The following is a 14,869-nucleotide window of genomic DNA, read 5'->3' on the forward strand; positions in this document are numbered from 1 at the left end:
GTTTAGTAAAGCAATTAATAATTTTAAATAATCTAGGAAATGATAAATTCTATAATGCTCTAAGTGTTCTGAAAATTAAAAGAAATAAATATGGAACAGGTGGAAAATATAAATATCCCCATACAAATTACAGGAATTTAGACACTTTTCAAAGGTTATCATTTAAGGTCTTCAAAGAATAGATGCTTTTATTATCTATACTATATAAGAACTTGAGAATGCAAAATGCCTCTGCTACATAGATATTAATAAATAATGGAAATATATTTCCATTAAAAAGTTGCTTGATAAATTCCATCAATATGTCCATCTTGCAAACATGCTACTGAAAAACTATATTAACATAATATGAAAATATACCATTGAACAAACACTGAAACATCAGGCTGCAAAGTAATTCTTTTGTCTAATACCCAATTTTCATCTCCTTCAAGGTATTCAATTGATCGTCACACTGACCTTGAAAGATATTTTAGTATCAATCTAGAAGATGGTTACATTAAGACCATAAAAACTCTGGATAGGGAAGAAATTGCTTGGCATAACATCTCTGTCTGTGCAAATGAAGTCCGTAAGTATTCCTCAGAGGATTTCAACTCGGTGATATAAATACTATACTCCTCACATTGTTTATGTGGGGTATAACAGCTGGAATAATAAAAACAGGAATAATTTGTTTTTGGTTGTTTCTTTTTTTAACTTTAATAAAAATATTACAGCTTTGTTTTGTCTCCATTTTGTTTTGTTTTTCACTTATTCTTATAGACAAAGAATATCAGAAAGTCAAAGTTCCTGTAGCAATTAAGGTCCTTGATGTCAATGACAATGCTCCAAAATTTGCATCAACCTATGAAGCATTTATTTGTGAAAATGCTCAGAGCAACCAGGTATCCTCTGTTTGTTACATTCCCCTGATAGGGGAAGTTCTTTATTCCTGGGTTGGAGCTCAGTTTTGTATGGAAGTTGGAAGCTGGGTTGCTATTTTTAAGTTTGGGCAAAGGTGCCTAGGGCAACTAGAGAGGCACTTCTTTGTATTTGACATCAAAATTGAAATAAATTAATGTGTGGGTGCACGCATATACACACACACTACATTTCAAGGTTTGAGTTTTGGCTGGCCATGGCCACAGGTGTATACCAGCAAACTTACAGTAGAAGCAAGGGTAGAAGTTAGTTTTTGCAATCATGGGCACACGTCAAATATTGGAGAGACACTCTGTCTTCTATGACAGGAAGCATAGAGTGGTGCTTACAAGGTGTAGCCCACAAATGTATCCATTCATACCCTGTGTATGTATTATCCTAGTGCAGATTATTTCTACTGCTAGGAGTAGCTTGTGCAAAGGATTACCTCAAATTAGGAGTATCAGTTATTTTATTAACACTACTTTTGTTGTCTATATGTTTCCAGTTTGGGGGAGGGTGGGAGAATGAGGTTATGCTGTTTCCTCAGACCTGCCCACATTTGAGCTCAATATATATGTATATATATGTGTGTGTGTGTGTGTGTGTGTGTGTGTTTATGTATATATATATATATATATATATATAAACATTTGCATTGACTAAATATAGTAACAGAAATAGTTGTCTGTTTGAGCTTTATACCCATTGTATATTTATGAGAATAAATGATGTTTTTTTCTCTCTTTTCCCTTTGGCTCTCAAAATTAACAATATTGAAAAAAAACATATTTGAATACAATATATTATGTACCAAACAAAGGCATATTTGTTTACAAGCTACCTTTCTTTTACAGCCATTTATTACAATTACTGCTGATGACAAGGATGATGCAGCCAATGGACCAAGATTTATCTTCAGTTTGCCACCTGAAATTGTTCACAATCCAAATTTTACGCTCAGAGACAACAGAGGTTTGTATCAAGGTTCGCCATATATTAGTGTTCAGAGCAGCGAAAGTAGAAAACATAAGGGTATTATAATTTTATAGAGCAGTATTTTCATTAACTGTGACTGACTGCTTTTGAGAGTTTTGCAAAAAAAGCAGAAAATATAACTGATAGAGACATTCTTTGGAATAATTTAGTGCATGTTCACTGGCCTTCAGATTCATAAACATATTTTGTAAAATTACATGATACTTTATATGATAAATGCATTGGCATTACAGCCACAAGAACAAGCAATAAACAGAAGATTCACAATTCTACTTAGTTAAAGGTAATAGGTAGTCCACAACTTTAGGAATTCACTGTGACCCATACTGGGCTCGGCATGGGCCCTAGGTTCAGTTGTGGGGGAGGGTATGGGTTGATGTTTTGGATTCAGTTGTGTTTGTCAATTTGTGGATGTCTTGGGCTTTAAATATGAGTAAAAACCCTGCCACTGCAAGCTTGTCTGGGGGGAGGGGAGTGCAGATCCAGTTTTTCAGTCTGATTCATTATCTAGATGAGGACCAGTCACAAAATCCAGCTTCTACTTCCAACCTCCAATGCACAAAATGTGGGATGTTTTTGTATCCACATTAGCCACAATAAGATGAGAGAAATCCTCAGGAGCCAGATATTAGTAACCTATTCTTTCCACAATCCCACATAATCTCCCAGTGTGACACCATCAGTCCTGGACTAGCAATGTGACCCCTAACAAACACTCCATGGGAAGGTTGTGGAAGGAGGGGAGAGAGAAACAGAACAAAGGCACATCCAGTCTCTATAAATATCTCTATGCTAATTGCTTAATTGCAATAGTGCACAGAGCATAATACATTTGTAATAATAAGTATTTAGCAAATTCATTTTAACATGGTAATTTCCTTGTAAAAGCAAAATTGTTCAAACTTACAGGAAACTGTTTATTAAAAATGAGCTTTAATACTTGAGAAGAAACTTGCTTGTTTCCCAAATTCTGATCTCAATTGCACTGATTAAATGATGAAGTGAGCAGAATTACTCCAGATTGACATCAGGATAAAAGAGAACAGAGTCTGATTACTTACATCCAACATGAACTTTTTATCTCAAATGTTATAATATTTACAAAACTTCCTGTATTATTTTGGCATGATTTCTTCCTTTCTGAACACTGAATAAAAAGATGAGTACTATCAGAACTCCCTGGCCAAATTTCTGATGCATTTTTTTTAAAGTAATATGAATATCTACATCTAGGTTCCTCAGCATAGCAATTGTAAACTCAAATGAAGTGGGTAAAGGACCCCATAGAAAGTTGTATTTACTTTCCTTTATTTAAAAAAGGCAAGAAAAAAAAGAGCATACAATTAGTTTGAAGCATATATTTTAAAGAAAAAATAAGTAAATCAATAAAAAGAAAATGAAAATGTGCTCTTTTCCTTCTAGGCTATGTTTCACCATGAAAGATATTTTAGGGGCAGTATATCAACCAAGGCTAGAGTGCATAGAAAGATAATGAATTAGCCTTTCACCTTGGGAGACCAAGCTTCAAACTAAGATTAGTAGTGAATTTGGTAATATCAGCTAAATCTCTAATGGATATTAGTGTGTATCAGAAACCCACCACACAGTTTGGCACCATTTGGTATAACTTGCAGTCTATTCAAGAGAGGTTCAGGACTAATATTGCAGGGGCATCCCATGTCAGAGATACATTGAAACAGCTTCAGGAGGAAGTTAGCATAGTCTCTGGTTTGAGCCAGTTCTATTAGTCCTTCATTTCTACAAGCATCAAAGTAATCTTTCTTTCTTTCCTTTTTTTTTCCCTTTTAATGAAAAAGTTATCCCAGATAAATAAGGGTTTTATAATGGAAATGCAGATAGTCCACTGAATACTGTACCTTTATATGACACCACTGCAATACATTATTTCAACAAGACAATGATGTTTTAGGTCACTTGAATCTCTGTCCATATACTTCTATTTTAGAAAGGATACATAGTATAATGAAATCCTTCCTTCATTTTACTTTTTCATACTTTACTGTCTCTCCATCATTTTCATACATTCCTTAATTTATTCATGTAAATTTTATAAGACAAATTGAACAGAATGGTTAATTTAACTCTTTTCTGATTAAAAAAGGTGAAGTTAGAGATGAAAGTGAAAAACTTAAAATTGTACTTCTGGATAGTAAACCTTTTCAGAGTGTGTTACAATTTGCAAGTCAAATAACTTATGTAATCATTTAAAATTTCTTTTTTCATTTGTAAATCAGAGTAATCTTTGTATCATGCCACCTCTTTCACAGGGAATTGCTAGTTTCAAAGAAAAAATGGCTTTATTAACTTTGGAGAACAGTTAATGAAAACTCCAATGTTTAGGTCTATCACAGAACTTTAAAGTGAATACAGTCCTATAATTATCGTTTAATACAGTTTCTTTCTACTGACTCCAAAAAGTAATTACATATTGCAGTAATCCAGAAAAAAGTAATCACATTCTACATCCCATTAAAAGCCTTCTGTGTTACCAAGTTTTTCAGCTCAGGCTATTTTCCATAGAAAACATGAGATAATGGGGTATCTCATGCTGTGATACAGCATCAAATTACTTTTGCTCTGAGTGTTTACTTATATTATACCATGTAAATAAACAATACTTTATTTTCCCAGACTGTGTATATGTTTGGTGGCCAATCCTACTTCCGCTGAAGTCAGTGTGTGTTTAGAAATTGACTTCAAAAAGAGCAGTAGCCAGTCCGTGATATTTTAAAAAGAAAAAAAAGTGACAGATTATTAATAGACGTGTTTCCTTATTTTAATCCCAGCTCCATCCTGCATTGAGGTACTGTTAAGCAGAGTTTCACGCTGTGCAGAGTCAAGCACAAAGCCAGCTGGTCTGAAACTGGTGCATTGGCCTTATGTTGGGCCCTTTAGACGTGGGGGAATTTCCTCTTAATGCTTGCCACTGATGGGATATAATGTTCTGGAATGTACAAATATAAGATACGACTTTTGGAAGACTCATGGTCCAGTTCTGCTGCCACAGAAGGAGGTGGCTACCTCCCTTTTATTTCAATGGCAACATGCTCTGATCTTCAGTGCCACATGTCTGATCAATGGGTTTTGAGGCCCTCAGTAATAGACATGGGCTCCAGTGCAATTCTCCTTTGTTTCTTACCATGGAATTTTACTCAGTAATAATCACTGCCTGATACAGATTCTAGGCAATTACAACCAGAAGTCTGTTTGGTCTTCCCTGCTCTGTCAACACTTTCACCTCTGGTGCAGCACTCGCAATGCTCACTCTGCAATAAGCTTCTGTTATCAAACTATTTGCATTTCTGGGTGTGCATATAAACAACATAATAGAAACCAAGCAACAGCTACCTTCATGGAGAAAGAAATTTCGAAAGCTTTGGTAAGACCGCAAGAAGCAAAGAAGAAAATCAAAAATGGAAAAATAAATATTGGTGGATATGGTAAAATTTTATCTGTGAATGCCCGCCATTTCATAAAGAGCATTGGTGATCGATTCACCTGAAGTAATATCTAGCTAGAGGGATTCTCCAGAGAATAACAACTGGAAAAAATGAAAACATATATGTTCCAGAATGGACTGCAAAGATATTTGGGATGGATGTTTTCCTCCTTCTGTAATGTGTTGTGGCACATTCTAGTCCTTCAAATTGCCAGCCAAGCAGCTGCAATATGGTTCTTGCAGAATGAGTAAAGAATCCAACTTTAACCTGGCATGGATATTTAACGTCTGTTTCTCGTCCTAATACCATTTACTCGGATTACAGTTAGGCTCTGTTTTAGAATCAAAGAGCATGAAAATGATGAAAAAGCAAGGATGAAACTATTACACTGGATTATATGTTACCTTTATCCTGAGAGGTTAAGGTTTTGTTGTCTCCTTTGGACATTATATTGTTTCTGGATATTAGAGTTGGTCACAAGTAGAGCAGAGGAAGAAGTGACTGGTAGTGGACTTCATAATATTTCACATGGTGTTTTTGAGTGGCTTTCCTTTTTGTTTGTTAAAAAAATATTTAAAAGAGCATCAGAGTTTTCCTAAATCCCTAGTGCGTGGCTCCCAGTATAGTTTTGAAAACTATTTTGATGAGGCATTACTGTATCTTTGAGTTATTTTAAGCATTCACTCAATTCTTTTATGAAATTTGCAAATTCCAAATCTTTGCTTTTGATCACTGGTCAAATATGGAAAAACATAAGATTGCCTAAATTGTCTGAAATATTGTTTGTTTTCTGCTAATAAGAAGTAACTAAGTCTAAACAATTCACATTATGACATACTAGGGAAAGGAGATTTAGGCTTGCTTGGGGTTAGGCAGATCTGTTTGGTAATTAAATTGTTGTGATCTTGGCATTAGGTAATCAAATCAGAAAAGTAATGAGACAATCAGGTGTTATCAGTTGTCAGAGTTTTGATTGTCCTCAGGGTACCATTTTGGCATTTGTTCAGGTTGGAAGCAGGGCTCTTAAAGTCTCTTCTGTCCTGTTTCTGGAATCTTGGGGCAACTGCATCCACTGAAGGAGAGGTACCCCCTCTTGCCTCCCCCCGCCCCATCCATCGGTCTGCAAGCTCTTTCACCATGAAGATCATCTGACATCTTGTGATCTTTTATTTGGTTGCTTGAGAAGAATTGGACTATTATTCCTAGTGTGGAAAATACGGTACATTAGACTAAATATTAGTTGATACTTTTTTAGACTAAAAATGTAAAAAGGAGTTAAACAAGGCTGATACACATCGGATGCCACATTTCAACTGACAGCAAATTGTTATGACCACATTCTAACCCCATGAAATTTTAAGACTATTACACAGACACTGCCACTAATAAAATGATAAAGTGTAAATATTTTGCAGAACTAATGAGCTCTGAAATGGATTAAACAGTATCTAGCAAAGCTACGAATACTAAAAAAAATCAGACCTTGTATTTGTACGTCTTTGTTCATGATTTTCTTCTTTGACAGGGTAACTGTGGATAGGTGCAATATGGTGGACATAATATACACGGACTTTAGCAAGGCTTTTGACACAGTCCCACAGGACATTCTGAAAAGAAAGCTGCAGAACTATGGGCTTGGTGGAACTACCATTAAGTGGATACATAATTGGTTAGACAACCATAAACAATGAGTAACTATTAATGGAATGATAGCAGATTGGAAGTGGGGTTCAACAGGGATCTATTCTGGGTCTGGTGTTGTTTAGTATCTTTGTTAATGTCCTGGATGTAGGAATAGAGAGCATACTGATTAGATTTGCAAATGACACAAGGATAGATGGGGTTGCCAACATTTTAGATGATAGAGTTAAAGTCAAAGGGATCTTTATAAATTGGATAACTGGGCTACAGACAACAAAGTGAAATTCAACACAGACAAATGTAAGGTGCTACACTTCGGGAAGAAAAATGAAACGTACAAATACAGAATGGGGGATAGCTGGCTTGGCAGCAACACTGCTGAGAAGACTTTGGGAGTTTTGATGGATTCCAACCTCAACATGAGTCAACAGTGTGATGCTGTTGCAAAAAGGGCAAATGCAATGTTGAGTTGCATTAACACAAGCATAGTGTGCAAGTCATAGGAGGTGGTAATACCACTCTGTTCGGTGCTGGTTAGGCCTCAGCTGGAGTACTGTGTCCAATTTTGGTCACCAATGTATAGAAAGGATGTAGAGAAACTGGAAAGGATCCAGGGGCGAGTGACAAAGATGATCAGAGGGATGGAATGCAAGCCGCATGAGCAAAGACTGAAGGAGCTGTGTATGTTTAGTTTGGAGAAGAGGAGATTCATGGGGGACATGATAGTGGTCTTCAAATACTAAAAAGGCTGCCATAAAAAAGAGGGAGAATTTTTTTTTCCTTTGTAGAGGGCAGGACGAGAGGCAATGGGTTCAAACTATAGCATAGAAGACTTAGATTAAAGCTGAGGAAAAACTTTCTAACAGTAAGAACAGTAGGACAGGGGAACAGACTGCCTAGGGAAGTCATGGAATCTCCTTCACTGAAGGTTTTCAAAAGGAGTCCGTATTAGCCATCTGTCTTGGATGGTTTAGACATAACAAATCCTGCATCTTGGCAGAGTGTTAAACTATATGACCCTTGTGGTTCCTTCTATCCCTGTGGGTCTATGATTCTATGATCTTCTCCGTCTCAAGCAAAACATTACCGCCCAGTTACTGTCAAAATTCAAAACTATCGTGCTGTTTTGTAATACAGTCAGATTTCCAGAGATCTGGGGTGAAGTCCATATTAGGTCCAGATATGTCCCTAACCTCCCACAGATTCCAGCATATCCACCAGGTTTGGGGTGGCAGCAAACATTGTTCAGCACATGGGACAATGTGGTGAGATTTCCACAGGGAAGTCCTCGTGGAGATTTTTTTTCCAAAATGTCCCCCTGCATGGGCTTTGAATGTAGGAGGCAAGATTCTGCCCCATTAGATCTAATTTATTCACAGGTTTCTCTGGAAATAACATTGGTCAGATCATTAAAAGAAGTTTTATGAATCACATTATTCTGGAATTTATGCAGAGTTTTCAGTAGGAAAAGGATTTGTACCACCCTGCTGAATCCCAAAGCAGCAGCAAAATGGATGGCATAGAAGGTGACTAACCTGTCCTGATTAAAAAAGAAGACTAAAAGAATCATCCTATTTTCATTTTTCTTTCCTTTTGGAAAAGTGAGAAACAGAAAGCGAAGACGTTTGGATAAAGTGAGAGCTGAGTTGAACATTAACCAAACCAAACTTTTCCGGGGATCTGAAAAAGCTGGATAAAATTTCTCCTTCCACTCACCTCAGTGTTTTTGAGTTTTGAGTGTCCTGGGTCTGGCAGCCCAAGAAATGCCAGAGAGAAGCACTTTTCTTGTTTTTCATAGTATTTCCTGTCTGAGCAGAAACAGGAAACACTGGAAAACTCATCATAAGGCCTCCTTCTACATACTCTCCTGCCTAATTTTTTTGTCCTAAGGAATTTGAATAAACATCCAAACACTTATCCAAACTGAAAACTTGGATAAAGAGGAAAGTAAGAAGCAAGTTTTCAGTGTAATGTATGGCTTCAAACCCACTTAAAATTGTTAATTTTTAGCATCATTGTGTAATTCACTGTGTGTGTTCAAGCATTTTATAGGGGGCCTGGCTCAGCAATCAAGTCGCACTCCCCATCAGTACCTGGCCCAAGCGGGGAAACTAATGATCCAAGCAGTAGACCAAATTCAGTGATGAACCTTGGTCACGTGCCACCCAAGGCACGGTGCACATACACTAAGAAGCATCTTATATCAATATACACTTTCAAGATTTCTGGTTACTGGGATCAGAGTGCTGAGGAGATGTTTATTGTCAAAATATTGTTTACTTAAATATGTTCTAGTGAAATGGCCATGTGGAGTATCAGGGACCAATTCTGCCATGAGATATTGTGTGCATATTCCTTTGATTTCAGTGGGAATTGCACTCCTATAAGAATATCTTTGGGCAAAATCTTTATAAAAATCTAATCTTTATAATTCTGTAAGGTGATAGCCTGAGTACAAAGGACCTGATACTAAGTTCACGGATTGGCTTTGGGTCAGGCTCAGAATTAGCATAGGTACAATGTCAAGGCCTAATTCTACAGATGTTTACTACTTGGCACAGTACTGTGAATTGCCCAGTGGGGTCCATTATGGCTACTCTTTATACTGAGCACCACGGCCAGCAGTAATTGTTTGTATGATCGGATCCTTTTTTTTTTTTTTTTTTTTTTTTTTTGGTCATGAATGCTGTTTTTAGCAAGTACTCACTGTTGCAGAAAACATGTGAACTGCTGATGTATATGTTCCTAATAATCTAAGCATTCAGCAGTATCTGCAACCTCTTTTAAATTCTCATAAATGCTCTTGCCTTATAAGTAAATGGTTTGATTTTCCTTTTGGCGCTCTGTTCCCTTATGATAGACCATTAAAAGGTGAACACAGATATACAGAAATTGTAAATGAGAGTAAATTTAAGCAGGAAAATAAATGTGAAATGCAACCAAAAAAGGCTGGGTGTGTATTGTACTCTTTGTATTCCGTATCACACCCTGGAATAACTGAAATAAATAGGGCAGTACCGTATATAGGAACAATGATATTTAATTTTGCATGTGTCATTAGAAATGGAACAATCAATTTACTGTATATAAATACAGAATTAAAACAGTCAAAGCAATTGTAGCAAAATGCAGTTTCTCAATATTTATGAAGAAGATGAGTCTGAGAAGAAATTGGGTGATTAAAGATTGTCTTGTTTGTTTAAACAGATAATACAGTGAGTATTCTTGTTAGACGTGGCGGCTTTAGTCGACAAAAGCAGGATTTATACCTTCTTCCTATTGTAATAAGTGACGGTGGAATCCCTCCAATGAGCAGCACCAATACCCTCACTATTCGAGTCTGTGGCTGTGACAGCAATGGTTCCTTGCTCTCATGTAATGCTGAAGCTTACATCCTCAATGCGGGACTTAGCACTGGAGCTTTAATTGCCATTCTCGCTTGCATTGTGATTTTGTTAGGTAAGGAAATTCCCTACCTATTTATCTGCTTTTGATTATATTGAATGTTAACCCTAACTTGGCCACATTTGACATACTATATGTTTCCTCATAAAGATGAACTTATTTAGTATTCTTCACTTCCCTTTCACTAGAGCTGAGACCCTGAGTAAGCCCAGGTAAAGTACTGTATATAACAGCTTGAGAGAGTGATACTAACTCCATGACACAAAGTTTTTGGTTTCGTGCCCTTTGCTGAATGATACATTGCTTATTGAGGTCAGCCTAGAATAATAATTCACGCCAGCTCTTTGCCTTTAACATCCCTAGTGTTGAAGGGGAAGTAAAGACAAACTGATGACTTAGAAGACCTGCCATTGAGAGAAGAGCTGTAAAGCACCATAAATGTCCTGAGTATTTCAAAGTATCTATATAAATCACTAGATGACTCTACAAGGCAACATTTACTTTTTTAAAAAATGAGTGACAGAGAACAGGTCATGTTTGCCTTTGTCCCTTCACCTATTCATGCTATCAAAGGAAAGTTATTGAAATCTAGAGCTAGAATCATTCCTATTTCATTGTGGCAGCAGGGTGTGGAATTAGAATTCAGTGTTAGGTGTTGCAGGATATCAAAGGTTCATTTCTACCTGGCAGTCATGCAGCTGATTGGGCTTCATCTCTCACGCAGGACCACCTTTCTTCTGAATAGTTGGCTTTCCCATACAGTCACAGATCTGTGGTCTGAGATCCGTGCAGACTAGGAGTCCATCAGTGTGGTACCCAAATCAAAGACTTAAAGTAATCATGTAATAAGCACTGGTACCCAGCAACAAATGGGCCTGGTCCAAAACTTTGGAACTGAAACCCCTCAGATCTAGGGAAATATCCCAAACTTTGTGTCTCATAGCCATCAAGAGTAGCTAATAATAAGTGTAATAATTATGACAAGAATGTGATATGCTTTAGTCAATGAGTGATCTTTCTCGTTAGAGAAAAATCATTTATAAAAGTAGACTTTGCTTGGAAATTAACCTAACTTATATCCTTTATTTTTCTGTAGTCATTGTAGTGTTATTTGTAACACTGAAAAGGCAGAAGAAAGAACCTTTAATTGTTTTTGAAGAAGAAGATGTCAGAGAGAACATTATAACTTATGATGATGAAGGTGGTGGAGAGGAAGACACTGAAGCCTTCGACATTGCTACTTTACAGAACCCTGATGGCATCAATGGGTTTATTCCTCGTAAAGACATAAAACCCGAGTATCAGTATATGCCAAGACCAGGGCTTCGGCCAGCTCCTAATAGCGTTGATGTTGATGATTTCATCAACACAAGAATACAAGAGGCTGATAATGATCCAACTGCTCCTCCTTATGACTCTATTCAGATCTATGGCTATGAAGGAAGAGGCTCAGTGGCTGGTTCACTTAGCTCGTTAGAGTCAGCGACAACAGATTCTGATTTGGACTATGACTATCTACAAAACTGGGGACCTCGCTTTAAGAAACTAGCAGACTTGTATGGTTCCAAAGACACTTTTGATGATGATTCTTAACAATAAAGTTACAAATTTGGCCTTAAGAACTGTGTCTGATGTTTTGAAGAATACAGAAGAAATGTAAGCAGGTATTTTTTTAAAAATCAAGAAAAGGCTCATTTAAACATTTAAGTTTGACAAAGAGGATTCCTTTAATAATAATGAAAAGGACATAAAAGTGGTAAATACTGTGAAGTACCTTTTCTTACAAAAGGCAAATATAGAAGTTGGTTATCAACTTCACTAGAGAAAAAAAACCACTTATGAAGTACAAAATATTTAAGGGAAGGAAAATTCTAAAAGTGAACCTACAAATGAGGGAAATCTTTTATGTATTATGAACATCTAAATCTTTTATGTCAAAGAAGCTTCCACACATTAGAAAAAAGATAACAGTTCTGAGCTGTAATTTCGCCTTAAACTATGGACACTCGTATATGTAGTGCATTTTTAAACTTGAAATATATAATATTCAGCCAGCTTAAGCCCATATGATGTATGTACAGTACAATGTACAATTATAATGTCTCTTGAGCATCAAACTTGTTACTGCTGATTCTTGTAAAACTTTTTGCTTATACTTTCATCTTGAACTAATACGTGCCAGATATAAAACTCTGTCTTGTTGCAGTGGGAGGCGCCCTATTTCTATGTCATTTTTAATGTATCTATTTGTACAATTTTAAAGTTCTTATTTTAGTATACATACAAATATCAGTATTCTGACATGTAAGAAATGTTACAGCATCACACTTATATTTTATGAACATTGTACTGTTGCTTTAATATGTGCTTCAATATAAGAAGCAGACTTTGAAATAAAATGATTCTTTTTTTAATTCTTGTTTTGGTTATTAAGCATTTAAGAAAACATGTAGTGTTTCTAATGTTCCATTTATAGTTCTGACTAATTTACTACAATTGTGACCTTTTAATAGCCCTATTCATTATGTGTTTGTAGTTGGTTTATTGCCTTGTTAAGTGATTATTTAAAATCAAAGATGTTTTACGAATGTTTTTAGATAAGCATCTGTAGTGTCTGGTGAACATTTTATACCCTCTCTATCTACAGCTTGTGGCTGCTCCCAGAGTACAGTAACACCTTTCATACAAAGTTATTCTTACTCTGGGAGTAAATTACATTTAATCCTTTTAAATATTTCCCATGTAATATGCATTTATCTTATAGCCCAGAAAGTCCATGGATCTCAGAAACAACTTCATACATGAACAGGAGTACACTGTACTTACAGTATATTCCACACTTGTTAATTATAATATCTTTACTAAACTCTGCGAGTTGCAAAAGACTTAAATCTGACCCACTTTAGCTAGGAATTCCCTAAAGACTGTTCTACCTGACAATTACCTTACCTGAACATTAATTATGGTTCTGGTGTTTAGAAATGTTTTTAGTTTATGTCAGTAGAATTGCCTAATCTACAGCTAACAAGATATTTTAATTTTAATAAGCAAAATCTTGAGTACTTTCAGAGTTGGTCTTTGTAATATATGTTTTTAATCTAGTAAAATTAATCTATAACCTTTTTTATATTAGTTTGGAATGGGCCAGGGACCAAAATATGTTCTGTGCATCAACATTTTCAACATCTGTGTGCAGCTGTAATTCTGCTAAATTTAATATAGTTTGCTGGTAAGGGTCAGCGATCAGCAACTGCAATATAAGAAGAGGCAATAAATAGCAATGATATAAATTTTTCCATCTTTAATTTTAGAAATCCCATCCTTGAATTGCAGTCAGGTACCAAACTGCATAACCTTAGAGGAAATCTTTTTCTTTTGATGTATTCCTTACCTGAAATCCCAATATGTAGTTAAATTTAAATCTAACTATTAAAAATTCAAAAAATATATATATTTTCAGGCATATATTCATAAAATATTCACTTTTCCCACTATAACCCTATTTTAGTTTGCTGAAGAAGCAAATTCACTTACAATGTTTTATTGTAATATTTCACTTTATTATATGCATATCTATATAATTCCATAGTTTATTACTTCTTAACTTCGTTCAGATTTCCTTAGTTGTTAATTTTGTTGATTTTTCTATGTTTATAATCCAAAGAATATTTTGCTAGATTTGCACATTTCTCCAACATAAATTTAAATAATTATAATAATAATTAATAATAAAAATAACAATTTACAAATTAACATAGAAAAAAATAAAACTACTGGTGAGTTTCCATCCTTATCATTGGTGTTTTTATTTCACTATTGGGCAAGTTTTAGAATTAACAACTGCATTTTCTACATTTATGTTTAATTTTTTTTTAAAAGGACATTGTCAACTAATTTTTTAAAAAATAGTTTTAAGTGTTTGGTTTTTAGTCTTTGTTGTTTGTAGCTCTCTCTTAGAAGCTTGGAAATAAATTTTCTTTCCCTGATGATTTTTGTCCTTTTTCATTTGGCCTCTTCCCCCACCTCTCTGAGTGAATATAAAATTAGCATAGTTCTTTATTAGTAAACTGATGCTACCTATAGCATTCTGGGAATGGTGTTTAATTAACTAACAGTTGCAGAACTTCCACAAATGTTTTTTTTCCTTGAAAAAAAAGTGGCATTTGTGTGACAGTCCATGCTGCTGTTCTCTGGACTCTAAAGCCCAGATCCTTGTTGGCTGTGTCTTAGAGCTTGTGCAGCTCGTGCCTATTGGTTTCTTCAGTCCTGAGGTGACTGTAGATTAGGTTGGAGTTCCTGATGTACTGGAGCAGACTATGGGCTACTGTAATTTGTGACAATGGCCATAAGCAGCTGAGGAACATGGGCATTAGTTGTGGTTACTCACATGATATGCACAGTGTAGTGTGTAGACATTCTCAGAGGGCCCAAGCCAACATCCATTGAAGTCAATGGAAAGA

At 35.7% G+C, this 14,869-nt stretch overlaps 1 protein-coding gene across 2 annotated transcripts in view; it reads left to right on the forward strand.

The window, feature by feature from the left end:
- The window catches only part of CDH11 (cadherin 11), a 102,776-nt gene extending 89,953 nt beyond the window's left edge, over positions 1 to 12,823 (forward strand). For both annotated transcript variants that reach the window (XM_084645050.1, XM_084645051.1), the window contains exons 9-13: positions 435 to 571; positions 766 to 887; positions 1,761 to 1,878; positions 10,212 to 10,463; positions 11,506 to 12,823. In XM_084645050.1, coding sequence (XP_084501176.1) covers positions 435 to 571; positions 766 to 887; positions 1,761 to 1,878; positions 10,212 to 10,463; positions 11,506 to 12,002 — 1,126 coding nt within the window. In that variant the 3' untranslated portion in view covers positions 12,003 to 12,823. The remainder of the gene's footprint in view (positions 1 to 434; positions 572 to 765; positions 888 to 1,760; positions 1,879 to 10,211; positions 10,464 to 11,505) is intronic.
- Positions 12,824 to 14,869: the final 2,046 nt, after the last annotated feature.

Source organism: Lepidochelys olivacea (genome assembly GCF_965140295.1).
Source record: "Lepidochelys olivacea isolate rLepOli2 genome assembly, chromosome: 12".
Classification (NCBI taxonomy): domain Eukaryota; kingdom Metazoa; phylum Chordata; order Testudines; family Cheloniidae; genus Lepidochelys; species Lepidochelys olivacea.